Below are 26922 nucleotides of genomic sequence, written 5' to 3' on the forward strand. Positions count from 1 at the left end.
ATTGCGCTAGCCAATCCATGATGCCAGCTTCCTAACTTTACGTTCTTCCACATCTATACACGATGGATAGTCGGCATCGGAACAATATGAACCCGACCCGGCCTTATCTTAGTTTGGCGTGTTTGTCGATGCGGAGTAAGGAAGCTTATCGCCCACTCACAAGCCATCGTCTCCGCGCACACGCTGTGTATCTAAGCAGCCTTCATTTCCCCATATTTTCTTTTTCGAGAGGACGTCAACCTGCGCAATTGGGCCCTCTAGCTCTGTCTGAGGTTGCAGCTCTTGCACTCAGGCCTCTCATTACTACCTACCTATCCATTGCCCACGCGGTGACGGCGCAAGATTACCTCGATGAATAGGAACAAAGATCCAACGCCCTCAATGAGATCTCCTATCATCTCAGGAGGCTCAGCGGAAAGAATAATCGACCTGTGGCGTCTGAACAGGCCAATAGAGCCTAGTTGAACTGGATGGCTGCTATCCTCGGCGGATAATCGCGCTCACACCCCGCCATCCACATCCATACAATCTATACAACATATAACATGCCCAGACCAAAGAAGCCCGGTGCGCCAGAACCGAAACGGAGGAGTCGTAAGGGTTGCTGGTAGGTCGACCTTGTTGGAATCTGGATCATGATGCTCAGGATAGACGCTGAGGTACCTAGGCCATGCAAGGCGCGCAAGGTAAAATGGTGAGATTGGCAATCATACAAGAAAGCTCATGCAGCAAACAACTGAACCTTCTTCCTAGTGGTGAAGAAAAGCCTACCTGCTCGAACTGCCTGCGCCAGGGCGGGGTTTGTGATTACAGCATTCGGCTCAACTGGGAAGGCAGAACGAAGAGGAAACCAGCCGCAGGGCCAGCGATGCCTTCGTCCAGTTCCGGCATGGTGATAGTTCCATCGTCTTTCCAACAATCGCAAGCCCCAGTCGTGGATTCGCCAACCTTCCCGGTCACGACACCGATCGCATGCGGTACAGAAAGCGCGCGACGATTAGTCCAGAGTCCCCAAGACACGCAGAACTCACCCATTACTCCAGCATCCCTTTTTGGGAACTCTCCTGTCAGTCCTGGTCATGCCATTGAGAGAAGTTACAGCAATGTTTCTATCCCAACGAAACACTCCGAACAGACATTGTCTCCACCAACACTGCCCCAGGATGTGTCAACACCATTCGAGATATCTCACCCACAAAAGTCCCGAGTCTTATCCTACCCCTCCCCCTCCGATACGAACTTCCTGAGTTCTGGGATTGGACCTCTCTCCTCTTTGGCCTTCGATAACCATTCCGTCTCTCAGCCTACCTCATTTCTCCGCCAGACGTTTCAGGCAGCGAGCGAGATATCGACAAGGTCGCCTGTTGAGGATAAAGAGCAACCATATCGGGCCACGCGGTTTAAAGGGTCGTCTTATATTTTTCCTTCAGGAGTTGCCACTGGCCAGGATCCAAACTCTTCTCAAGCGGAGAGTCCGAATACAATTAATGGCAATCCCTTGAACTCTGTGTCACAGATACAGAACCTGCGTCGCGTCCCGGTAAATTCGCTGCTTTCCCATGCCGTACTTGGAGAGGAAACACCGGGCTATGCGGCAGATGACAAACAACAACGGCACATGGGGAGCGAGAGTATCAACTTTGGGCTTGACTGCGGCCGTCCCGACTTGGATCTCAACAAAAATAATGACGCTGAGGCCATCGAAAATATCACATCGCCAGATGAGATCACTCGCGATTCGCAATCTAGCCCTGCGTCTGAGGATGCGGTATTAGTGGGATCCCAGATACCAAGGAGAAGATCAGTCTTCACTCCAGGAGCGTATTATGCAAATCCCGTGCCGATAAATATCCCGAGATACCTCACACCTCTGCCTTCGACCCTGCAAGAGAATCCGATCAATCTGATGTATTTCCATCATTTCCTGAATCACACTGCTCGAATCCTGGTGCCTCATGATTGCGAAGAGAACCCTTTCATCTCAGTCCTGCCTTCAAGTAAGTGGTCCTTTTTTCGGGTTTCGATCTCATACTGAGAAGAATAGTGGCCATCACGGACCCTAACCTTCTGAATCTCATGTTGGCTTACTCCGCGAGTCATCGGGCACGCTTCCTGCGCCATCCGGAGCCGTCGAATCGAATCGCCCATTGGGTCAGCGACGTCTTCCCAGCCTTGCGCCATGCACTACACGACCCTCACGAAAACATTACGGACAGCCATCTTGCCACGGCCATCATGCTGTTGTCGCTCAAGATCGTATCACCCAGCACCTTTGAAGTGCCCATCCCCTGGCAGAACCACCTGAAGCTTGCTCGGGATCTTTTCCTCGCGCGCGGAGTGCAATACGTGGCCCATCCGGGGAATAAAGTCGCCTTCTTTCTCGCCCGTTGGTTTGGTTACCTTGACATTTTCGGCAGTCTGTCTTGTCGTCGAGGCGGGCCTCCGTTATTGGAGGACAGCTACTGGTCCCCCACGCCCCCAGGATGTATCCCCAATGAGAATGATGATTACCGAGTCGACTGCTTCTGCGGTTTCACGCCGCGAACCGGCATCTACCTGGCGCGGCTCGGGCGCTTGACTCATCGCTGCGACAACGAGCGCTTCGACGAGGTGGGCAATTTTCTCCCGGACTGGGCGCCATCGGAGGACGTCGTCCGCGCGGCGGAAGCTCTCCTGGATGACATGCGGCAATCGCGGCAACGTGGGCATGCCAGCGGGACTCACCATACAGAACAGGAAAATCAGGAGATGATAGCCATCGACCTGGCATTCCATTGGTCGGCCGTGCTCCATGTTCACCGCCGCGTGCTTGGGAAACCTGCATTCGCGCCCGAGGTGCGAGAAGCCATTGACGAGCTGTGCAGTGCTCTGACAAAGATCCGGCCTGGAAGCTCCACGGAGGTGTCTGTGCTTTTCCCTCTCTTCACCGCCGGTTGTGAGATTCAGGACCACCGACGACGGCTGGAGGTGATGACGCGGGTGATGAACTTTGAAGCAGAGGGTCTCAAGCAGGTAAGTACTGTCGTCGATAGGTTTTCTCGGTGGGTTGCTTCTAACGCAAGGTGTGCTTTAGATCAAGAACGCTCGCAAACTGATGCAGCGATGCTGGGAAGAGAATCTCCCGTGGATCGCCTTGGCGCATGGCGAGTTTCTTGGGTGACGCCATTCGTCAGGGTGGCATCTTCTGTGGCACCTTCTGGAAGAAAAGGGAATTTCTTTACTGATCTGAATGGTTGCGTTGTATGTATCTCGTATTGTATATATTTATCACTGATCAGTAATGTATTTTACTCGCGATACCCAGACTTGGTCAGTATGGATCGCAACATGTTACAACATTTGAGACATGAGCGCGCCCACAGCTATACACCGTTGCGATCCGTCTCTTCAAACACTGTAGACTCAAAGCAGCGTTACGTAGTCTGCTGTGCTACTACTATCGCATTTGAATTAAGATTAAGACAAGAGGACAGATTATTGACAATTTCTCCGACTAGCCAGGCACCTTTGTATAGTCATTTGCTAGGACGTCATACGATTAAATCTTGTCTTTTTTTCTTCAATGGTAGCCGGCGATTTGCTGGGTGCTAGACTTCGAGCCCTACCGCCAGAGCGGGCCAGACCCGTCGGGCTAATCCACGAGGGCTGAAAAAAAAATTCTGACAGGCGGGGAGCGCTATGACACAATATGCGTGTTCCAGAGCTTCTCGCGCGGTTCCCATATAAATGATCAACTTTGAAATGGAGGAGAAAGAAATAATCACTTCAGGAGTGCTGTAGGAATTAGTAGTTAACCTCGAGCAAGCAGCTCTTGTTCTGAATGAATCAATAATAATTCTGCTTGATCACGACAGAGCGGCCACTGCTTGCGACTCCCTTGGAACCAGCAGGGCGGTCCCCAGGGAAAGAGCGGGGCGGGCAGGCTTGGCCATCCCCGCGACAAAAAAAGTTGAAAGAGATAGTCGCTACTCACTCTGCAAGCATTTTCTTTTCCTGAGAATAAGAGGACAATTTTATCAGACAATTTCAGCAGGCCATCACCTCTCTCAGTCAGCTTGCGCTTTGATTGTATCAGATTCTGCATTGCGCGTGGAACACGAGGATTGGGCTTTGCCGTCGTCGCATTTCACCACCTCTACCATGACGGGTCGCCAGGTTTCACACGGGCGCGGTGGTGCAGGTAAACTCTGTCAAGCTATTTCTTTTGCAATTGATTCGAGAACAGCTTGCTGACAGCTCTGTTGCGCAGGGAACATGTACTCCAGGGACAGCCCGACCACGCCCAAAGACCTCGTCACACCCACCATCAAACAGGACATCTTCACCACCGGCCGTGGGGGATCAGGCAACATGATGCACAACGATCCAGAACATCCGGAACTTGCGCGCGAAAGTCAGGACGTGGAGGAACCGCCGATGCGCTCGGAAGACAACGTCTCGTTCGCGGGACGAGGTATGTGTCGTAGCCACAGACACAAGGAGGGGAGATTGGAGGCTGACGTGCAATGATTATAGGCGGCGTTGCCAACGCGTACATCCCTGCTATTGAAGAATGCCTGCTGCAAAGAACAAAGTCCAACGGAGGCCAGCCAACGACGGAACGGACGTCTTCCAAAGAGCGGCCCAAGGAGGTCCCTGGGAAGAGCACTTGAAGTGGCAATTCAGGACCCAAATGCACCACTCGACCACGAAGTGACACTCCGACGGTGGTTCGACCATGACGACGAGGATTTCACTATCGGAATAATAATACATACCATGTTCCGGCGCAGGGTGTGCGGGACGGTCGGTTTACCTGGGTATTGATTTTAATATCATTCTCACCCGTGTTCATTCACATTCTTATTCATTGGGATGCTTCCGACGACATGCTTTATGACCTTGATATCCCTTATTCTGTTTTTTTTTTTTTCGAGTTGGGTTGGAGGGCAGATACCTACTATGGTTTTCTTAAGACAGGATGGATTATTCTTAGTACTTGTAATAGATAGAATACATTGTAATAGAAGTCTCGACTTTAAAAGGATTCAATCTAGAATTAAAACAAAATCAATTAAAAAAAGAAAAACGAAGAAAGAAAAAAAAATCGGCGGTTGCAATCATTGCCAATTTATTAATAAATAGTAATACAGCGTTATCTCGTCCTTATCCCCTTATCTCTGACGACTTGCGTGCGTGCGTCAAGGTCTCCAATCAGCCAGTCGATTGTCGGCCATGATAACAGCCCTCAGTCATTCAGTCAGCAGCCTGTCTGTCTGTCCGTCTGTTTATTACCTAATGCCAGTAAATAAATCAACAAGAGAACAGAAGTACATACAGTACTGCACTTTTGCACAAGGATAGCGTCGATATCCCATCCCCCTTAGGTCTTTGATGAGGTTTACTAAAACTAAAAAAGACCGAAGGTGAGTAACTCCATACGGAGCACAGTACCTAGATAAACCTAGATAATCAATTGGCGGACGCTGTAGCCTGTAGCCCGGAGGTACCTACCGGCGCCTGGGTAGGCCACATGACAATTTACCTATTTCCTACCTGAGTTACCTACATACTGAGGTCCTGACCGACTTTTTGTTTAATATTTTCGTTCTTTTCTTAGAACCCCCAGTTTCGATATTAACATCGCCCCCAACTGACTAGTACAGAGACCGTAGACGGAGTACTCTGTACGGAGTATTCCACCGTAAACCTGAAGGATTATATTACGTACGGAGTACTCCCGTACTCCATACTCCATACCCCGTACTCCACTGTTCCTTTCATTTCATGCCTGATCATACTGCCGAGTGATCAGCATGGCGTGTGGAGAGGTCGGAGTACCCGTACCCGTCCAGGAGACCTGCAGGTGTTGCTCCGCAGAGTGAACGAGTGCCAATGCATGGTTACATCACCTCCATCATCCACTTTGGCTTGTGCGTACGGAGTACTCCGTAAACTCGGAGATGCTGTACAGAGTACAGCTACAGTTATGCAAGCAGTGCCAAGCACAGATCACTCCCTGCGAGAATTAAATCCATGAAATCCTCCACTCTAGCAGTACATTGCCGAGTGCAGTGCGTGACAGCTGACAGCTGACACACAGACAGCAAGAGGAGGTGAGGTGAGGGGGAGATGAAGGCTGGAAGCTCGCAGCAAAAGAAATTCAATCCTCTACTCGACAGTGGACATAACACAAGACCCTTTTTAATTACCACTGACTCAGGTCCTCCCGGATCGACCTTGCTTCTGACTCTGGGAATATATAATATGTCTCAACAATGATTGATGGGTTGGTGTTGGGGTTGGAGTAGTTGTTAGGTATTATTATTGGTCCTTGCGCGACCAAATCAGACGTTACGTAAAAAAAGGCCAAGTATGAATTTAATGGTGGTCAGTGTCAGTAGTTTGTCACCGACTCGACTCACCGATGCTGTATCTGATAGAGAGAAAGAGCATCAGTATCAACATGCGGAGTACGGAGGATAATGACGTTGTTCTCGATATGCCATGCCATTGTCATCGTCATCGTCGTCATCATAGTTCATAGTCATATTCTGATTCGATCATATGCCATCATGCCATTGGGTTCTCCACAACTGCACGCGAACTGCTGTACCTAAGGTACGGGTACCTAATAGTCCGACTGACAGGCTACAATGGAGTCGATGGAGTACAGTACATAAATAGTCACGGGAAACTGCAAATCCAGGTAAGGCGTGCTGCTGCTGACATACAGATTACAGACCCCAGAGCGCGGAATTCTCTGTACTCCTCGTACAGCTTAATTACTACAGTCAACTCTCCTTATAACGAACCTCCTTATAACGATATTCTCCTTATAGCGATATTTTCTGCCATCCCTAATTATTTTTTCATATAAATTCCTTAATCTCTTAATACTTGTAATATTATTATATTTTAGTCTAAATATCATTATATCAAGTTAATCTAGGACCTATAAAATACTATATTAGCTAATCTCAGAGAGTCAATAAAAGGCACTATAGGCCTAGTATTTTTACTAATATCTAAGGCCTTATTAAAAAGACTATATAGAGTAGTTCTATAAGTAATTCAATTATTAGATAAGTTAGTCTATAGTCTTAGAGAGTCTTTTTAACTACTTTGCTTATCTTAATTAAGATCTTCTAGCCTTATAAACCCCCTTAAGAGATTCCTTCTATTAATGGGCTCTTAACTAGCTAATCTCTGAAGCTATCCTCTGTAACTGGCAGTAATTAATTAAGTATTAGGGTAGATTATAACTAATAATATCCTAATTAAGAAAGTATATCAAATCTAGCCTTAAATTCTATAATATTTAGATCTGCTTACCCTAAATTTAGCTAAGGTTAGCTTATAGGTTTCAAATAATATTATAATCTCTAAAAATAGGCTCGATATAGAGAAGCCTTTTCTATAAATATAGTAATAAAAGAGATAAAGGCTATATAGATATTATATGGTAAATATCTTAAGGAAGCTATATATAATATAGATAAGATTAGCTTATTCTAGTAAAGAGGTCCTTCTGTTACGCGCTGGGTCCAACCGTAGTCGCAGATACTTTCGTTGGTGGTCAGGGAAGGATCAAGCGAACCGAACAGGTTCTTCACTGTGGTCGAACAGACCGTAGACCGAACAGGTCTCGTGCCGAACAAACAAACACGGTAGCAATAAGGGTCACTGGCTAGCTGCCAAAAGATAAACAAGACAAACGCGACTAGGTCAGAGGCAACGCCTACTAAAGCTATACCAAGGTATACCAATAGTAGTAAGATGTCTTACTGACCCTCCAAGTAAGTATCCCAGTAAACTATTGACACTGAGCGCGATCGAAGGAAAGACTAGATACATGAGATTGATCCCCCTTTTATAACTTCCCAATCCGGTCCTCCCTCCTACTTCCTTTCACGGTCCATCTTGGACCTCCCTTATCTTATCAGTGAACCGCCAGTCACGTGACCTCGTATGTCTGTTTCTGTTCTGCGGGGTACTGTTTCATCCTGCATCGCTGTATTGGACAGCCTCCTGTTTTGTTGGTCCGTAACACCTTCGTAGCTTTTTTAACCCCCTTAATAAAGACCTTATAGAGGGGAGCAATAAGGATACTCTATAGTTAATTATTGCCTACTATATAAGTAATAGGAGTAGGGATACTGTAGAGGAGCCTTAGTCTGATATTAAGGAGGGAACAGTACCTATAGTAGTACCATCTCTATAATAGGCTCTAGAGTATCTTTATATTGCTTCTTTGCTATAAGGAGCACTATGAGGATACTAGAATTAAGGAAATAAGGGCTTTAGAGAGGTTAGAGAGGCAATTAGCTTCTAAAGAGCTTAATAGTAGGAGTTAGGGCACACTCCTGGATTATGTAAGGCTTTTATATAGCGATATCTGCTTATAGCGATAATTTGGAGCTGCCGGAATTAGATCACTATAAGAAGAGTTGACTGTAATTAGGCTTTTAGCAGAATGGTTCTCCTTTGGTAAAGGAGCGACTGGCCGACACGACACGACACGACGACACCTTCATTGCTATTCGTACCCAACTTAACTGGCGGTTCGGCTGCCGCATGCCGACATTCGCCCACTAACCACCTACCTAACCTTCTAACCTCGCTAACCCGCTTGAGTCTTGACAGGCTGGTGACATGGCACCGATACCGTGACAGTTCGCTGAGTCGTCAATGTCAATCGTCAACCCTGTTCCAACTTTCCACTTCTACTTCCGAATCCCGATGTCAAGGCGGCACCGGCGGGATCCTGACCTAATAATAAAGAGGAGAGTTAATAATTACGGGCCAACGAATCCAATTCCAACTTGGTCCGGTTCACCACCTTGGAACCGGCCGATCACCCGTCTTTCTCAACCACGGGCTACCTAGGTAGGCAGGTAGGTAGGTAATAGGTACCTCCGGTAGGCAGACAGCAGGCTGGGTTTGACGTTACTTCATTAGCCTGAAGGCGGTAGGGTCACTAGGTGCAGTAGTGACACAGCTAAGGATTTGCTATCTCCCTAGGGAGNGTTGATTGGGTAGGAGCCGGGATAAAGACTCGGATGGAATTCCAGAGAACCTAGAGAACAGTCGAAAAAGCACTCTGTACTGTACTGTACGCAATCATATTTTGATGAGAGTGAAAGAAGAGGATCAAGTCAGCTGACTTGCATTTCTTGGGGTTCGTTGCTTTTTCTGGATGCTTCCGGCGATAACGATAAGCACAACTCCAGCCGTACTCCGTACAGTTAATGCCACCATGCCGCACTGACTCTGTCGAGGGCAGTGTCAGGTGGAATATCAATTTAATTAGGACTGAGGGCATTATTGCCTAGCCTTCATGCCCATTCAGAGAAGATTCAATCACTCAGCTAGTTGTTGGCTGTACTCCACAGTGCGCTCAGGCCTAGCAGTCTACTCAGGACAACTCATTGAAATGAAGCTGAGAAATCCTTAGCCTTAACATTCGGAGTAAATGCTGTAGTCTTGATGCCAGCCGCATTCGACACATGCCTTTTGCGGGATGCGCCATCGACTGTTCCGTCCGTACCGACTGCCAACTCCAACTGTCGATTGCGGACAGGGGAGTCGCACCTCCCTTAGGCCGGGTTGGGGTCTGCACTAAGCCGCCCCTAATAATGGGACTCTGGCAGGCAGACAAACACGACGCACGAATGGCCAGCTGCCTATCCCGCTGCGACCCGACCGAGTGGTTCTCGGTCCTGTTCAGGAAACCGCGACCCTCGTCCATGCCCGCTGTGCCGGCTCGCCGTCCCTCCTGCAGACCGCCTCGAGGTGCATGCAGCAATGACGATGGACTGCTGCTTGCTGCTGCGACGCAATGGGAAAGGACGCCCCGAGCCAGGCAGACCCAGCGGCGGCACCTAAACTCGTTGAGTTGGACTTGGAACTGGCTTAACTAATCCAATCCCTCCTGACACTACTAACTACGGACCCTCGCCTTCGCTTCCCCTCCCTCTTTTCCCCATCCCCACCCACCAAGCCCACGGCGACCAACCTGACGATACCGGCGTTTCGCGCCATTCTTGACGTGACGTTTTTTCTCCTCTGCCATCCTCGATCAGTATACCTCTTATATCCTCAGCGCATCACCGGTAGCGCCCTGATCCAATCCACGCTCCCGCAAGGTTGAACCCTGGCAAAGCTTAGTCCGATCTGGCGGGATCCGTGGGCGAAGCGCGCATCTCCCGTGGTTGCGGCGGATCCATGACATCGTGCCTGCGTCCGCTGTCATCAACGCTGTCATCAACGCTCCTCATCGACTCCAGCTCGTTCAGCTCGTCTCTGTGATATATAACAGCCAGCCTCGCGGCACGCTGACAGCTGTCGTTTCGTGTGTGCTGCGCCAGCGGTGCCGCCGCGGAGTGAGGTCATCCGACCCCTCCACCCGCCATCCACCTCGTAGACCACGTCTTTCCTCCTAGTCCTCCATCGTCTTTCCCGCCCAAAAAACATCCCTCCCAGGGTTCTTCCCCCCAAGTCAATCCTTTCGATCCGCCGGAACGAGTGCTTCCTGACTGGTTCAGCTGCCCTCGACGCCGACTGAAGTCAATCGTTGAGAGGAGTGCACACGAAGAAGAAAAAAACTTTTTCACGTCGGGGGAAGCTGCCTCGAGTCGATGCCGAATTGTGACGTCTTGCTGCCTGGGGCCGCTGCCTGTCATTATCTGCGTCGAGTCGAATTTATTTAATCCGTCTGCTCCCATCCGCCCGCTCTGCGGTACCATCCTCTTCTGAACCATGTACGCTGTCGAGCAAGACAGGTCCCATCCGATCCCTCCTCCTCCGCCACCACTTTCTATGGATCGCATTCCTCCTCCGTCAGCTGCGTACCCGAACCCAGGACCCGGCGGCCCGCTGCGGTCGTCCAACGACCACCTCGCTCCGGTGTCGACCGTCCACGATGGTCGCATCTGGTCGCTGCATGTTGTGCAACAGCCCATCCGCGCGCGCATGTGCGGGTTTGGTGACAAGGTTGGTTTTTTTTTTTCGATCTGGATGGAATGCTACGATCTGGATACTTCATCTGATGCTTCATCTGATGCTTCATCTGATGCTTCATCTGATACTTCTGGATACATGCTAACGAACACAGGACCGCCGACCGATCACGCCCCCTCCCTGCATCCGGTTGATCGTGCGCGATGCCCAGACTGAAAAGGAGATCGACATCAACGAAATCGATACCTCATTCTACGTCCTGACCGTCGATCTGTGGAACGCCGAAGGGACGAGTGAGGTGAATCTCGTGCGCCACTCGGCCACCTCGCCGTCCATCTCGACGGCCACGTCTTCTTCCTATCCGCCGCCGCCCCAGAACATCTCCCCGACCTATCCGCAGTATGCCCAGAATCCATATGGCCAGCAGCAGATCGGCTATCCGCCGATGGGCGCCTACTACGGCGGCAACCAGCAGCTGCAGTATCAGAATCCGTACGGCGGGAATCCTCAGCCCTACTACCCGCAATACTATCCGCCGTCGGGCGCTCTCCAGCCCGTCTCGCCGGCACAGCAGTCGATGTCGGCGCCCGGTGGGATGTTCACGCGGAACCTGATCGGCAGTCTGAGTGCCAGTGCGTTCCGGCTGACGGATCCGGACAACAAGATCGGGGTGTGGTTTATCCTGCAGGATCTGAGTGTGCGGACTGAGGGGACGTTCCGGTAAGCCGTCTTACTTCCTTTTTATGTGGACTCTTGTCTAACTACTTCAGCCTCAAAATGAACTTTGTCAACGTCGGAACCCAGTCTGATTCCAACAACGGGACTCCGGTCTTGAACCATGGCTCCGCGCCGGTGCTGGCATCCGTCTTCTCAGAGCCATTCCAAGTCTTCTCCGCCAAGAAGTTCCCCGGGGTGATTGAAAGCACGCCGCTGAGCAAGTGCTTTGCGCTGCAGGGGATCAAGATCCCGATCCGCAAGGATGGAGTCAAAGGGCGGGGACAGGGTGGCGAGGGGGATGACGAGTACGATTAGGCTGCTTTCTCTGCTGGGCTCTTATCTGGGTACATACCTGCTTCGTTTGTTTGTTTTGTGGAGTTGGGAAGGAGTGTTAGAGGCGTTTCCGGTTGTGAAAATGTCGATGGTCTGTATATCGGTAGCGGATATCCTGGTGGGTTTGTCTGGATGAATCGAATTCAATGAGAATGAAAAATTCAGAATGAATTCAAAATGATTGTTCTGAACCAGTCGTTTGACTTGACTTGACTACTACATGTACCCTGACTGAAGAACAATACGACAATAGTGATAACGAACAACGAATGAGAATTATTTCTGCTTTCCCCTGACTTCTGCTCATGGCAACCCCTGTCTCACATCCGACTTCTCATTCAACCCCCAAGCCAAACTACTCCCATCATGCACCGTCGTCCTTCGCATATCACGGCGGAATTTGCCCTCAAAACTGCCACCAGCTGCACGATGCATCACGCACGTATTATCCCAGAGGATGAGGTCACCATTATTCTCCCACTCCACGCTGAGGACATACTTCGGCTGCGTAGCATGAGCGTAGAGGCGGTCGAAAAGCGCCTTCGACTCCTGAGGGTCTAGACCCTCGATATGGTGCACATGCGCCGCGATATACAGATTCATCCGTCCCGAGGCCTCGTGCCGCTGCACGAGCTTGTGCCGACTCATCGGGTAGTCCTCCGGGTTGATGTGCGCGAAGAACTCCGGCGCAGCGACCTTGCGGGAGTGCCAGAGGGAGTGTGCTGCGACGTAGTCGTGCTCAAGGAGCTGCTGCTTCACGTCGGAGGGGAGCTCGTCGAAGGCGGTGCGCGTGTCGGCGTATTCGGTGTTGCCGCCTGTGCCCTTGGGGGGCAGCTCGTGGGCGCGGAGCAGTGAGTAGCCGGCACGCTGGGGGTTGAAGGAGGAGTCGACGTGGAAAAGGGTGTTTCCCTAGACACGTAGTTAGAGTGTCGTAGTCAAGTTAGAGATATGTCTCTGTAGGTGGTAGGTAGGTAGGGTTGAATCGGGAAGATTGGTGATATTGCAGGATTCCCATGTATCTATCATATAGACATAGATATTCACACCAAACCCAACCCACTCCATAAAAAAAAAACAAGGCAAAGAAAGACAAGATACGATACGATATATCGAAAGGGATACTGATAGGGTTAGGCTGCTCACCTTATTCCAATTCCCCCTAACGTCCCCCTCCCCAAACACCTTCCCGTCAAGGTCAATATTGCCCACATCGAACAATTCCACATAATCCAGCCGATGTGGCCGTCCCCCGGTCAGGTACGGCGCCACGTCGTCTAGCTCGCCGAACAGCCGCGAAAAGGCGATGTGCCGCTCGTCGTCGAGGTTTGTGTTGCGGAAGACGAGGACGCCGTACTAGAAACATATAAATAAATAGCGGTTAGTTGGTGTGGTAGGTAGGATTCCTGGTATAGGCGATGATGGTGACTTACCCTGCTGACAGCAGCCAACACCTCCCAAAAGACGTCGTCAGAGACAGGCTGCGAGAAGTCTATCCCGCTGATCTCTGCCCCGAAGGTTGGGTGGAGGGGTTGGACAATGATGTGCTGGAACGGGTTCGATTCTGAGGGGGAGGGAGACTCGAGAGGAGAGACGGTAGTTGTAGTAGTTGTAGTGGTGGTGGTGGTGGTGGTGGTGGTGGTGGTGGTAGACATGGTGTAAGTAAATGTCTTGTCTTGTCTTGCCTTAGAAAGGGTTATAATAGTATAGTGTTGTATGGAGCTGCAGATAGATAGACAGGTAGATAGATGGATATGTACTGATGCAGTGATGTAGGATAGACAACAGACAACAGACAACAAGTAACAGGTGCCATCAACACACTATATATACCTAGTATACAGCAGGAGTAGTACCTGTAACAGAGAGAGGATCAGGTCAATAACCGACGATTTTGTTCTGTCCTGCTTGCTTGCTAGCAATCTAATACCCGACTACCTACCTAACCCTAGATAAGATGCTGTCATTTATTACTTCGTGCCTAGGTAGGTAGTTATCATATACCGATGGCACAGACATAATTTTGCGGGGTTTCCAGCAGATCAAGCTCAATTGCCGACGCTAGGTATCTACCTACCTACCTAGGTAGGTACCTAGGCAGGTAGGTAGAAGATATATGTATCTGGCTCACCTTCCGTTTTTCCAGCTGACATGGACTAATTACCTAGATAAACAATAGGGAGAGACGCAGGTCGCCCGGATCTAGGCGTCGTAACCCGACCATCCAGCTCGGTCCACCGAGCGTCAGCCTTGCGAAGGACCGGGGCTAATATCTAGCTAATGAGTACCAGTTACACAAGGCTGGACGGCTGAGCTTAGTAGTCAACCCGGACTGTGGACACTACATAATTCAGGTGCCTATCTGTCAACGTCGCGTGCGCCGGTACAGTGGCCATTCCGCTCCATCTTCGCACTTCGAACGCCAGTTTTTGTCATTCTGCATCTGAATCTAGAATCTCCCAGCCAACGGACATGTCCGAGACAGCAGCAACCCAGGGAGCCTCGCAAACCGCTGAGCAGTACTATTCGAGTTTCACGAGTAGTCCGGGTCTGGGGTCAAAATTTCACGACATTGATGACGAAGCCCATTTTCAAAGTTATATGTGCAGTCTACAAAGCACAAGCACGCGGAATTTTGTTCTAGATTTTGGGAATGATGACGCATGGTGTGCACTTAATCTTGACCATGATGAACTCAAAGATTTGCTAGGCAAGCCGGTACGTGATCATAGATTTGTGTTGATGCCAGTGAACCACTAGCGACCTCGTCTCACGGCAAGGAAAGCTAAATTTGGTCGTGCTTTTAGAAGCCAAAATTGTTCGGAACCCGATGGATGTAGGGGGCAGCCATAATTCCATGACTCATTGTATTTGATCGGCCTGTTGACATTGAGTTAGTCATATATGGGCTCCAGAGGAACAGAGAAAATTAATCAAGGTATGTCTGGCTCTTACTAACGTAAGAGCTGCGCTGAGCTGATAACAACAGGAGATAGTCAGCCACTATGGTTTATCACGGCCATTGCATACGTGGTATTCCGGACACTTCAAGTCGTGGTTCGAAGGATCTCCTCATCAACATGTCCCAAAAGTAGAAAGTCTTGATCGAGCGTCCCCACGAGGACTAGATGACCTGGAGGTGGCGTACGAGTTGAGGGATCTTTCAGAGAAGGCTCTATCAACAGAGACCTCTCTATTGACACCCATCCTGCCTTCTGATACGATCTGGCGCTTATACTCTGTCGATCATGGACCGAGATGTACGCGAATTCGTCATTATCTAATTGAATTAATAGCCCTGCGTACTGAGAGGATGGTCCTAGCTTGCTGTTTTACTACCTAATTTGATGACTGGATATCCACCTACGGCCTTGTCACGAGGAAAGAACATAAATATGGGAACCATCTCGAACACCTGGTAGGTAAAAGGAGCGAGTACTTATTTCCGCCCCAAGCTGACCATGAAACATAGCGCTGGAAGATGTTGGAGAAAGCAGACGTTTATCTAGTCGAAGAATTGCACTACCTGGGTAGGAGGCTTATCGTTTTAAAGCACCTCTACCAAAGCTATGTGCCTATTATAACTGCCATTCTTCAAAGACAACGTCTGCTTCGCAATAAGGCACACTCACGCCGTCGTCGCAGACCTGTTCGTCTTCGGGATAGATCTGGAGAGCATGAATTTACCGATGGGCGAGAACCATGGGTACAAAGCACCAGTAGGCCTGCCGCCCTTTCTGATAACCGCTCAGAAGGTGTCCAACTTTGCCCCGCTGTCGTAAGCCGCTTCGAGCGATACAGGGATAGAATTAAATTATTCTGCCTGGGTAAGATAGAATCCTGTCTAGCAGAGAAAGAATCCCTGACAGTAGTGGCGAGCCTCTAATGTCCGATTCTATGCAGATTATGCTAGCTTGGGCGGCGGGCGCACAGAAATTCAACCCTCATTGCTCTTAGAGACTCACAAGCTGTCGAGAGGATGACGAGGATTACTGTGCTGCTGGCTGAGCTGACCATCCTCTTCCTACCCGTTAGTCTCATGACTGGATATTTTCTCGACGCAGATAAGGGATCTGCAAGACTTTTATACCGCGAAACATTACTGGGTTTGTTTTGGAGTCATCTTGTCTCTCTCCATCATCCTCCTGTTGCTCTTTATGTATGGTCCATCCTGTGCTAGATCGTTTCTTCGCGCATCAAGAGAAAGGTGGGGAATGCACAACAGGATGAGAACAAGGAGACGCATCAGATAAATACATTTGGGGCGATGACGAGTCCCTCCAAGTGGCAACTCCATCTATAGTGCTCATGGATAAAGCATAGTAATTGAAGAATATTTAAGGATTTTTCTGTATAGCAAGTTTTATCCATTGATTTATAGGGTAGCCATAGTCTAGAGAACTGGTTAGTCATTAACCTTAAAAGAAAGGACATAAAATATATAATCAACTTTAACTAGAGCGTCTGTATAGATATTATACCCTAAGGTGTTATTTAGGTAGCCCATATACTGGCCAAGTTTCATAAGTTCCTTATAAAGCCAATTTATTATTGAAATCCTACTAATCGACCATTTTCAGACATCTCCTCAGAGAAAGGAAGGTACAGATTGTTCAAGACTAATTTAAAGGGCTCATCTATATGTAAAGAATCTAGGTCGGGCTTACTAGCATTCTCTCACTGGGCCAAAAAGACCACTATGACTAGGATTCGCAAAACCTAGCTAGCCCGACGCCGCTTATATATGACCTGCACGTGCCAGCTTCCTGACACTATAGGGGTTTAAGTGCAAATATCTGCTTAATGGCGGTAAAGTCCTAGAACACACTGCGTACAAGATAGATCGCAAGCAGATCCATAATGGGATTCAGATAGAGTGGCATCCCTCCGATATCTTGATAGACGGGGGGCACGTGGGCTGCGTGGGAAGGTAGCGAAGTCAGCAACACCTGTGGACTCCGGGGGTCGACTACAAGACAGAGAGAGAAGGGGGGGGGGGGGGGGGGGGGGGGGGGGGGGGTGGTGTGTCCAGGGTAGATGCTCTTTTCTTCTCATACCCTTAGGATCCCGCTTGGCTTGCAAGAATACTTCTGCCTCCCCCTTTTGATTCCGACCGATGAGGAATACGATATCCTATAGCGTTCGCATTTATCAGCTGGGTTATGCCCTCCCGTATATATACTAGTGACTTACTTTAAGATACATGCCACGGCCTGAATGCCTTCGGGCGGTTGATTTAAAATACTCACCCAGCCTTCCTAATGAGTGGATGAGGAGTTTGAGCGCCATAGACAAGTAGACTCTATAGATTGGGTAATTAAACTCGTGCTAATCTTTCGCCCATAGCTGCACTAATAGGATCTTATAGTGCCAGACAGTTAAGCAGTTCTGCTCCCTATGTTTAGTCAAGAGGGGAATCTTATAAACTAATTCACCATAAATATACTATTCACTAATTAATTGACTAAAACTGGACAAATAGTTATTAAGGCCCAGACCCATAGGCAAGCAGGCAGGCAGGCTTACATTTTTCATGGATTTTGTTAACCCAGCTGGTAGCTTTTCTTCCATCTGCCAAGCATAGGCCACGGAGGTGTCCTTCCAAGCCAGGGCAACAGAATCTCCATTTGCATCATCGCCATATAATCCACACATACCGATGGCAGTCCATTTAATATAATACTTTGCGGTTTGCTGATCGTCTAGATCACAGACTTCGGTACCTGGGTGGTCCTAGCAGTACCTAGAGGCAGAGAAGCTGTGTCAGTATGCCGCCAGCAACATAAGTCTAAGAGAGACCTGGGGCAAGAGTCAGGGCCGGTACATTTTCTAATCCTCCCACCGAGCACCATAGCGCCTCATAGTACCATCTTCAAGGTCTGGAAGAACTGTCTCTCAACTGAGGGAAGACTTGTTATATTGGAATTCTTCCTGCGCTGCCTTACATCTCTATCCGCTTTAGTCAACTTTTTGGGCATCTTAAGAAGTTACACGGTGGCAGCCGAGCTACGGTAAGAATAGAGGGGGTGTATGATGGCGGTGGTAGGTGTATTCGCGATATTCAGCGATGACACTATTGTGGGTGGACACTAAGCAGGTAAGTACCTGTTAAATATATGCAGGAATAAAGTTTAGTCCCCATCTGTAATGACAAAATATTAAATGTTTCCTATGTCACCATCCGTGATGCCTTCACTAACTTCACTAATGCCATACTTGTTCATACAGGTATTATTGGACAGTCCTCTGCCGACCTCGGGACGCGCCAATCCCCCTCCGATTAGAAATGAAAAGTTGAGATGCCAATCACAACAAGAACAAGAACAAGACTAGTGCATAAACTGTTCTATTCAATCAGAAAAGAGTCATTTTTCCCCTGATCGACGGAAGTATCCATGGACTGAAATAGATAAATTGTTGGGAGTGCCGGAGGTTCAGCTCCCAGTCTCCGCGTCACGTGCTGCGGTCATAGTTGATCCGGCGCCGACCACCTCGCTCTCACCACCTAGGAAGATATCAAGGTAGAAGAATATGGTGATTCTTAGGCTTCATTTCCATTCCTTCTCCCTCCAATGAGCTTTGGCTCGTAGCTAACATAAATACATTACTAGCCAGACGTCTTGATCCTAGCAGATATACCCTTCTATTTTGTTGGAAATCATGACGAACTTCTCTAACCCAATTTGGTCAATCAATGTCATCGATTACGCGTTGACTCCCTCGCTCCCATAAGCTTATAACCTCATCTTCTTCTTCGCTATAGAAAGAAAAGAATCAAGTCTCCTTCATACTATCATATTGTCTTCCTAGTAGTAGCGCTTATAGGAGCTTCTCCCCTACATGCTTATAGCCATAACCTCAACACAAAAATGCTGAAATATGTTGAGGTTATGGCCATAAGCATGTAGGGGAGAAGCTTCTACAAGCACCACTATAGAAGACGATATGAAGGAGACTTGATTCTTGATTCTAATCAGATGTGGGAGATCTGGCGTATAAGCCTTATTGTGAGAAGCGGGGTATTTGGCTTCCAATATGATGTATCACATCAGCTTATATGACTACCGAATCCAGTTAGACCGGTATGCCATGAATTCCAACACCTATTTCTTCAATTCCCCTGGTCGCTCAAAACCCCTACTCCCTGAAATCCCTACAGAATCCACAAAGCTTGGTCTCCTAACAATTCTACGCCACCTGTCTGAATTCCTAGTATCTGCGGCGACTTTTTAATCTGGGGACTGTTCGATACTGCCTACATATCGGCGACCGAAGACCACGCCATTTTGCACCTGCCCATTCTGCTGCCTCTGCGCTATCGAATCAGATGCCGAGTGATGTGGCCGAGCCAAAAGGAGAGTTATTTTTGATGCACGCGATGTCTTTAATGCGGATGCTCTTGTCTGGCGTTGTCAAGACTCAAGAGTGACTTGATGACTAGGCTACCGGCCCAGGTTGTTGTTGTTCTTGTTGCATAGTGCAAAGAAATACTGATGTTTATGCCCGTTTACTTGCTAGTGATAGCTAGTGAGATAGGTAGGTAACCAGCTGACCAGCTCTGAGCCCTACCCAGCCTGTATTGACTGTCTGGCTTGCTAGGAGCTGACTGAGTTTTGCTACTCCCTAATTTTATGGCCTAATAATCATCACGATATGGGATTGTGATCAAACTGGGCAGCAACAGCAGCACTAATTGCTGGATACCTACATGGACACGTAATTCCTCTCTTACAATGTAACCTCTGCCTGGCTAGGCTAGGGCTTAGGGCATGGGGCTAGGGCTGCCTGGCCAGCCATACGGAGTATAGGCACCTCAATCGCCCACCTTCTCCCGCAATCTAAGCCTCTTTCTCATCACCTTTTATGCCTCTGATCTTGGATAGTTGACTTCACTCTGTCCATTCTCCTATCCAATTTCTTCAGTCTAACTCTCTTAATCTCTCCATTCCTCAAATCGTTTCCTTAACACACTCCATACCCGTTCATTCTCGCCAAACTCGTCAACATGGTCACCACGTCTACCGAAATCGTGATTTGCATTTGTGTGGCAATCTCGACATCCATTAAAAAAATATGAGTGTCATGGGGCGAGCCCAGTGTCGTTCCGGCCGCCGTTCATAGAAGATGGGATAGCCGAGACACCTGTGCAGTCTATGTTGGGCAAGGTCAGTCTGGTTATACCACACTTCATCGGCACAGCAGCCCCCCTCACCAAGGGGTCTGCGGGTCCGCAGTATTACGTGTCGATAGTGAGGACCTTGAGGCTGATAGGGGAAAAAGTAGACATCCGTTATTGATGTGTGACACCACTTGCAGGTAATTGACCTCGGCCGTCTCAGATCCTCGATACCTTGGCACCAGCGGCCACCACGATCCAAAGTGAGGAGATCGCGGAGGTGGGAGTCAATCCCGCGATGTGGACACAGCAACAATCCCGTGGATGCTAGTTCCCCTGGCCAGTGAAGCCCAGTGATGTGGAATTCGGTCTCGATTACCAAGTTGTTCCCGTTTTCCAAGACCGGATTGATCCTTATGCGAACCTTTGGTAACCCAAGATTGGCCCGGGCAGTGACAGTACACTCGTGCCAACAGGAGCTGTGAACGCTGTCTTGCAATTGTGCGGCCGACATAGTGGGAGATGATGACTCCTGCTGGAGTCTGGCGATGAGTCGAAGTTTGTCTCGAAATGTGATCTGCATGCACGGGCAGAGATAGACGGTCCCTGCCATGGGACCAAACCTGCAACCTCGCTGTCGTGCTTCGATCGCCAAGTCGCTCGCCGAGAATTGGTCGACTGGATGTAGCTGGAGACAGCGTGCGCAACAACGCCACCGAGAATCCTCCAACAGCTGCAGAAGCTGCCATCGGTCAGCATCGAAGATCCGGGAGAGGTTCCGTTCGGACATTTTCCCGGTGGGATGTCGGAATTGGCTCGAGCGCTGTAAGGACTTGGTTGGGTCCAGGATCGTCAGCAGAGACTTGCACGTCAAGGCGAGGCAGAGCTTGGGGAGGGGAGGAAGGAATTTGGCAATCTCGAGGACAAGTTCGATGGGAAGTTCGGAAAAGGGAGAATCGACGCTATCGGCCAGTGGAAGGTATTTCTGGATGCTGTCCTTCTTCCTGTTCTTGCAGCAGCGCGAACGAATAATTGCCATTTTCGCGATGTCGAGATGGTCGATTACGTACAGGATGGCCTTCCAAGATACGTGGGCACGTCTCCGAGTTCAACCTTTCACGAGTCACTGTCCTTGATATTGCCCAGTCTGCCTGTGATAAAGCGGTATGAAACACTGTCGTGAGGGGTGATTGATGTTATGAAGAGGAAGAAGCATGTGAATGTACATGAAATTAAGTAGCGTCGACGACTAAGTTTGTCTACCTTATAACTTCTATACAAGTGGCATATCCCTCCCCGATTGTCGAACGAGACGGCTACCACCGGTCAACAGTTCTCACAATGAAGGAACAATGCCGAGTCATACACTGACATAAGATCTTTTTGCCGGATGATCGAAAGACCTTGTTATTTACATTGTTAACACCTCAGACAAAGCAAGCAATCTTGCCTGGACATTCGCCCTGTGACTTGTGAGCATTTGTGTTCCCATGATTGGAAACAAAGAAAGGGAATCTCTCTCTCTCTCTCTCTTTTTTTTTTTGGGATGAATAAGCTATATCTATGGAGGAGGACCATCAGACTTCGCTAGATAGGGTATGGTAGAGCAGTCACCAAATTGATTATGATGTCAACTTTAGACGATGGCTACTAGCTGTCTGAAGTCTCTAAAAATACTTGGCCATAATTTTTTCTTATAGTATGGTGTAGGTGACAATATGTGCTAGGACTAGAACAAGACGAAATTCATGCTGGCAAGCTTGCTAGACAGGCTAACTGGTGTTGTAGTTGAGAAAGTTTCTTTTACATGTCAAAGATGGTCCTATTCAAAGATATATATATCTATATATATATAAAGCTCCAGCTCCAACTTCAGCCCAGGTAGTGTATGTGCGTGTTCCCTGAAGTCCATCCCTACGCCCCATAGAAGGCCCATGATTGTTTTTTCAGAGTACACGTACCAGCCTGACCTATGTTGCAGTGAAATGAGATGGTGCAAGTAGAAGCAGATTAAAGTCACTAATTCAGGTGTTTATGAAGTGGCGTGTGGGGCATAAAAACAGCCCACTTCTTTTTAGTCAGCACCATATCTGCAGATCTGCAGATATACATTACTAAGTGATATAGCCAGAATGTTCTCCACTGGTGAAGAGCCTGCTAGTGCCGCCTGACGCTATATAAGTTAGTCTTGTACCAGTTCTACAAACATCTACTCCAAACTATTTTAGGGGTGAACTATCCACGTATTGAACTTTTACGCTATCTTAATAAATATTTCTCTGTGCTGATACACAGATAGTCATCAATTCACTTCTGAAAATCAGCGAATTACATCAATTATGAGCAGCAGAACAGGTCAAGCCCTCGTTATCAGGACGGACGGAGGGAGTCCACCGAAACTAGTCAAGGAAGAAGTTTCTGCACCGCAACCAGATTCCCATCAAGCTCTCGTCCGGGTTTCTCACACTGCGCAGAACCCAACAGATAGTACGTATGCTTGGAACTACATTGCAGTGACAGAAATGCAGAGTTGAAGTTGACGTCGCACAGTTATTTCCTTTGATAACAATGGATTCGGGGACGGGGCCATTTTGGGATGTGACTTTGCTGGCTCTGTCGAAGAGACTGGCAGCGACGTTAGCTGCGTCGCGAAGGGAGATGTTGTGGCTGGGTTGATCTGGGGAGGTTCGTGGCGTTTCTTTCTTTTTTTCCTAGCAATCTTACGTATTTATTAACGCGGAAATAGGCGAGATCAAAGGCCTAGGGGGATACAGCGACTACACTCTGGCAGACGAGCGAATCTGCTTCAAGATCCCGAAGGGCATCTCGCCTGCGCAGGCATCAACCGTGCCTCTTGCTTCAGCAACGTCCTGGCTGGCCCTGTTCTCGAAAGACTGCTTGAATATCGACAGGAGTCAAGGGAAGGATATCAGCATTCTCATCTGGGGAGGAAGCTGTTCGTAACCTCTCATCCCAAACTCTGCTGTGTAAGCCTGTCGTTAACCTTTAAGGGGTTTGCAGCAAGTGTTGGGCTCTACGCGATACAAATCGCAGCCATATATGGCTTCAACATCATTACCACCTGCAGTCCGCGGAATTTCGACTTAGTCCGGTCGTTGGGCGCCCATCACGTCTTTGATTACCGTGATGAAGATGTAGTGAAGAAAATCAGGGCCGCTGCACCTCACATCAAGTACGTCTTCGACACAATTGGCAATCCTACCTCGTCTGTTACGGCATCCCAAGCAATCGACGAAAGTGGCGGCGTGCTCTGCACCGTGCGGCCTGGAAAAGCGTACACAGAGAACGTGACCAAGCAGACGAGAGTGACGGACGTGCTGGTCTGGACTGCGTTTTTGAAGGAGCATCGCTATGGGAAGTTCTATTGGCCGGTGAGCATCCTTACGAGTTCCTTCGACTGTACTGTGCTTGACTGACTGATGACAATACCAAAAGACTCACAAAGAGGACCATGAGCTGGCCTCCGAGCTCTTTGAGAAGCTGCCTTCTTGGCTCGAAGACGGCAAAATCAAGCCAAACACGCCCAAGGTGCTCAAAGGCCTCGACGCGGTCCCAGCTGGTTTTCAGGAGTACCGTGATGGGAAGATTTCGGCATATAAGATCGTGTATGAGCTGTGAAGTTGCAGCGATTGGAAGTAGTTTATAAGTTAGATAAAACGATAATAAAAATAAAAAGAAAAGAAAAGAAACGAAACGAAACGAAAAGAAATTGCTCGACTATCATGAATTGAGCTTCCAAACTCAGACTGTGCACTACTTAGACTGCCTGCCCGATGTCATCCACCGGTCTCACATTTATAATAGTAATCTCTGATTACTCGATTTAGTCAAGTTCTTCGGAACCAGCATGGAGTGTGTTTCTTGCAATCTTTTTTGTACTAGGTAGTCTTTATTATCTACTTTCAAGGTGGGCTCCCTACTTTTGGCAATATTTGTCTTCCTCGCTGAGACATATCTCTAGCTAATAGCCAAATATAGATATATCTCTTAGTAGTAGAGGTTAGGTAGATTTCAGGAATTTGGTATGTGTTTATGTCTCTTGCTTTTACAGCCACATGATAGTGTGCAAAACGAAAGGTAAGGATTTTGTAATAGAGAAGATTCACATTGCTTGATATTTCAGATATAGTGAGCTAGTATTCCTGATAAATCAACGTCACAGTTAAAGATAAACCTTGACATATCCCATATCTGTTCCCGCAGCTCACATACATTACGCCTGCTTGCCTGAACGCTCTGCATCCACGCTAGGCTGGGGCCACAAATGCGACAGATCACCACATGGCAGGTTGGGAAAGCCAGACTCGCCTGCCATAATAACCACAGTCATGTACCAGCCCAGAAGACCCACCACGAAGAGCAATGCTCCGCCAGCCTGGAATTGCAGTCAGAAAAGGAACATTCAAAAAGAAAAGGTATGAATGAGGGCTTCAGGTCATACATGTTGAAGCTGCGTCGCCCTGTGGAAATCTCGCCTACTGACACTGAAATACGCCGCAGACAAAACGTAGACAGCCACCGTGGCGAGGCCAATGATCAGCGCGAGGACGACATTCGTCCGGAGTGTGAAGACGAAGAAGGTGAAAAGCGCGCACCCCATCGCGACGAGGTACAGCGCAATACCAGCGTTGTAGCCCACCGAAACAGCCCCCTGAGCTGCATCGCCCGTCGCCGAGTACGACGCCGCAATGCCCATCGTCGGCAGCTGCAGCAGGCCAAAGGAGAACCAGAACACGCTGAAGAAGCCGCAGATCATCATCGAGAGGAACCGGCCCATTACCCATTCGAAGATGGTGGTCAGGATAAGGAGGAGTGGGCCGGTGAAGAAGAAGATTCCTCTAGGAGAAGATTGAGATATCAAATTTCACCAATTTGTTGATGCAGTATTGCTGATTGGAGTTGGTGGATGATATACTTACACCACGCTCGTGAGAGACGCCGCTCCTCCCCAGCCCATCAGGACCATGGCAAAGGTGACATCGGCGATGGCGAATCTATTAGTTATTTTATCGTGTCAGAAAAAAAAAAAGCACTGAAACGTCATGAAATGCTTTTTTCATTTTATATTGTCTTTACATGAAACTTACCCCATAAACCCCAAAGCACTAGGATTCGCGAACTGTGAGGGGGAATGACGGACATGATCCGATTTCGAGGCGAGGTAAAGCTAGCATCATGAAGCGATCGTCAGTATTGTCCTGAGAGAGATATTTATTCTAACTGTGTTTCTTTGGGTTCAAAAAAAAAAGATAAAGAAAACCTTCTCAAGAAGCTCTGGAGAGAGATTCACTGCTGGCACCGAAGATGCCCTCGGCGCAGCACCCGATCCTCCACTTCGGAGATTTCTTGATCGATGTCTTTCTTCGAAGGGGGGTGGGCCATGTTATTTTTTTTTAAAAAAAAAATTTATTTACGGATTTTTTTCTTGATAGCAATATATATACGTAATGTACTATATAAAAGACGAAGAAACGAGATCTGGTTGAGACAAAGCAAGCTCGCTTGCCCTATATATACAGTACAGTCCAAACAAACGAAACCGCTTATGGCGAGAATGACGCGGGACAGACAGAGGACAAGAACATTCTTATATTAACACTCTCTTTAACTATGCCTAGTATAAAAAATAATTTCCCTAACACTGGCGATGACTGCAAGAAAGAAAGCTGCTTGATGGGGAAGAAAGGGGGGGGGGGGCGGGCGTTGTGGGGTCTTCACGACAATAAGCTTTCCCCGGATTGCGCTTTGATCGTTTTGCGGAGGTGGGTCCGGGGTAAAAGCCGCTGTTATTATGTACGGAGTATGGCGTAGGAAATGTAAATATATCTGCAGTGTGGGGCCTGGATGATAAAGACAATTTTTTTTGCCCTCTATGGTTGTGATAGGTGTTCAGGCCTCGAGATCTGGACTGGTCTGGAGCGCCAGGACGCAAGACTGATCTCAGCTATCTACCATGCCCTCCTCCATGTGCATGTATGGCTCTATAATCTTACCGGCCTTCTTACGTAAGGGTAGCACAACGTGTGTTCGACTGATGAGAGCGTGCTTAGTATTATACCGGAAAATGCTCTACAAAAATGCCAAAATAGTAATAATAACATGCCTCGAGCATCAGGCTTGGTCTTGTCCATGATGTATCTTAGTTGGAACCAGACATGCCTGTCCCAATTACAAATCACCATATGAAGTTCCTACCAATGACATTATTTGCATGTATATACGTCCATCTGGGATGCAGGACAGGGACCCACTTTTGACAGCACTGACAAGGATGAAAGTACTTACATAGTGCTTATTCCTTCGTCAACTACAGGACTTAACCTTAGACAACTGACACCTTTGGAGCCAGGCGTCCCTAACCCGCAACAACATTCAATCAGAAGCTACTTTGACACCAAGCCACCAGCAGCCACATAACATTCTTTCCGTTTCTTTCTCGTGCGAGAATGAGAATGAGAATTGCTGTATGTGGGGCATGATGACCAGTGCTGCCCGCTGCAGGAGAAATTCCGTAGATGAATAATACAGAAAATAAATCTATTGGGTACTATGGAGATGTGGAAGCTAGGTAATTAGGGATAGTATAAGATATTAATTGCTGTATTAATAACTACTAAATTTATAAATAAACTAAATCCCTAATGTATCATCGTTAAGAAAGGGGAGTGAAGAGTTACGGAGTATCACCTAAGATATCTTTTCTTTCCCCTTACGTTCCGTTTCAGAAAGGAGATTACATAGAATGAAATATTCTAAAAAAAATGAAAAAAAAGGAGGGGAGGGGGGGGGGGGGGGGG

The 26922-nt window shown here is 48.3% G+C and overlaps 10 protein-coding genes across 10 annotated transcripts; 5 read left to right on the forward strand and 5 right to left on the reverse strand.

The window, feature by feature from the left end:
* Positions 1-545: 545 nt before the first annotated feature.
* On the forward strand, positions 546-3160 carry VTN77DRAFT_8101 (uncharacterized protein; the record flags this gene model as incomplete). Its single annotated transcript, XM_069424563.1, has 5 exons — positions 546-607; positions 668-694; positions 754-1997; positions 2045-3012; positions 3074-3160. 5 exons carry the CDS (start codon positions 546-548, stop codon positions 3158-3160), a joined length of 2388 nt encoding a protein of 795 aa, XP_069274835.1.
* A 980-nt stretch (positions 3161-4140) lies between these two features.
* Positions 4141-4652, forward strand: VTN77DRAFT_8102 (uncharacterized protein; the record flags this gene model as incomplete). The annotated part of the gene is made up of 3 exons (XM_069424564.1): positions 4141-4180; positions 4250-4453; positions 4516-4652. The coding sequence occupies 3 exons, from the start codon at positions 4141-4143 to the stop codon at positions 4650-4652; spliced, it is 381 nt and encodes a 126-aa protein (XP_069274836.1).
* Positions 4653-9407: 4755 nt separating this feature from the next.
* Positions 9408-10023, reverse strand: VTN77DRAFT_8103 (uncharacterized protein; the record flags this gene model as incomplete). The annotated part of the gene is made up of 3 exons (XM_069424565.1): positions 9408-9514; positions 9574-9863; positions 9935-10023. The coding sequence occupies 3 exons, from the start codon at positions 10021-10023 to the stop codon at positions 9408-9410; spliced, it is 486 nt and encodes a 161-aa protein (XP_069274837.1).
* A 717-nt stretch (positions 10024-10740) lies between these two features.
* VTN77DRAFT_8104 (uncharacterized protein) lies at positions 10741-11973 on the forward strand (the record flags this gene model as incomplete). The annotated part of the gene is made up of 3 exons (XM_069424566.1): positions 10741-10974; positions 11096-11661; positions 11712-11973. 3 exons carry the CDS (start codon positions 10741-10743, stop codon positions 11971-11973), a joined length of 1062 nt encoding a protein of 353 aa, XP_069274838.1.
* Positions 11974-12294: 321 nt separating this feature from the next.
* On the reverse strand, positions 12295-13643 carry VTN77DRAFT_8105 (uncharacterized protein; the record flags this gene model as incomplete). Its single annotated transcript, XM_069424567.1, has 3 exons — positions 12295-12900; positions 13135-13344; positions 13422-13643. 3 exons carry the CDS (start codon positions 13641-13643, stop codon positions 12295-12297), a joined length of 1038 nt encoding a protein of 345 aa, XP_069274839.1.
* Positions 13644-14460: 817 nt separating this feature from the next.
* VTN77DRAFT_8106 (uncharacterized protein) lies at positions 14461-14828 on the forward strand (the record flags this gene model as incomplete). The annotated part of the gene is made up of 2 exons (XM_069424568.1): positions 14461-14706; positions 14796-14828. The coding sequence occupies 2 exons, from the start codon at positions 14461-14463 to the stop codon at positions 14826-14828; spliced, it is 279 nt and encodes a 92-aa protein (XP_069274840.1).
* Positions 14829-16805: 1977 nt separating this feature from the next.
* Positions 16806-17277, reverse strand: VTN77DRAFT_8107 (uncharacterized protein; the record flags this gene model as incomplete). The annotated part of the gene is made up of 3 exons (XM_069424569.1): positions 16806-16906; positions 17046-17121; positions 17182-17277. 3 exons carry the CDS (start codon positions 17275-17277, stop codon positions 16806-16808), a joined length of 273 nt encoding a protein of 90 aa, XP_069274841.1.
* Positions 17278-20051: 2774 nt separating this feature from the next.
* On the reverse strand, positions 20052-21143 carry VTN77DRAFT_8108 (uncharacterized protein; the record flags this gene model as incomplete). The annotated part of the gene is made up of 1 exon (XM_069424570.1): positions 20052-21143. One exon carries the CDS (start codon positions 21141-21143, stop codon positions 20052-20054), a length of 1092 nt encoding a protein of 363 aa, XP_069274842.1.
* A 1300-nt stretch (positions 21144-22443) lies between these two features.
* Positions 22444-23743, forward strand: VTN77DRAFT_8109 (uncharacterized protein; the record flags this gene model as incomplete). The annotated part of the gene is made up of 5 exons (XM_069424571.1): positions 22444-22591; positions 22655-22789; positions 22851-23060; positions 23126-23496; positions 23561-23743. 5 exons carry the CDS (start codon positions 22444-22446, stop codon positions 23741-23743), a joined length of 1047 nt encoding a protein of 348 aa, XP_069274843.1.
* Positions 23744-24338: 595 nt separating this feature from the next.
* VTN77DRAFT_8110 (uncharacterized protein) lies at positions 24339-26497 on the reverse strand (the record flags this gene model as incomplete). The annotated part of the gene is made up of 6 exons (XM_069424573.1): positions 24339-24500; positions 24567-24963; positions 25045-25119; positions 25213-25292; positions 25386-25417; positions 26461-26497. 6 exons carry the CDS (start codon positions 26495-26497, stop codon positions 24339-24341), a joined length of 783 nt encoding a protein of 260 aa, XP_069274844.1.
* Between the last annotated feature and the right edge of the window lie 425 nt (positions 26498-26922).

The sequence above is a fragment of the Rasamsonia byssochlamydoides genome (genome assembly GCF_041956645.1).
Source record: "Rasamsonia byssochlamydoides strain NRRL 3658 unplaced genomic scaffold VTN77scaffold_69, whole genome shotgun sequence".
NCBI classification, from domain to species: Eukaryota; Fungi; Ascomycota; class Eurotiomycetes; order Eurotiales; family Trichocomaceae; genus Rasamsonia; species Rasamsonia byssochlamydoides.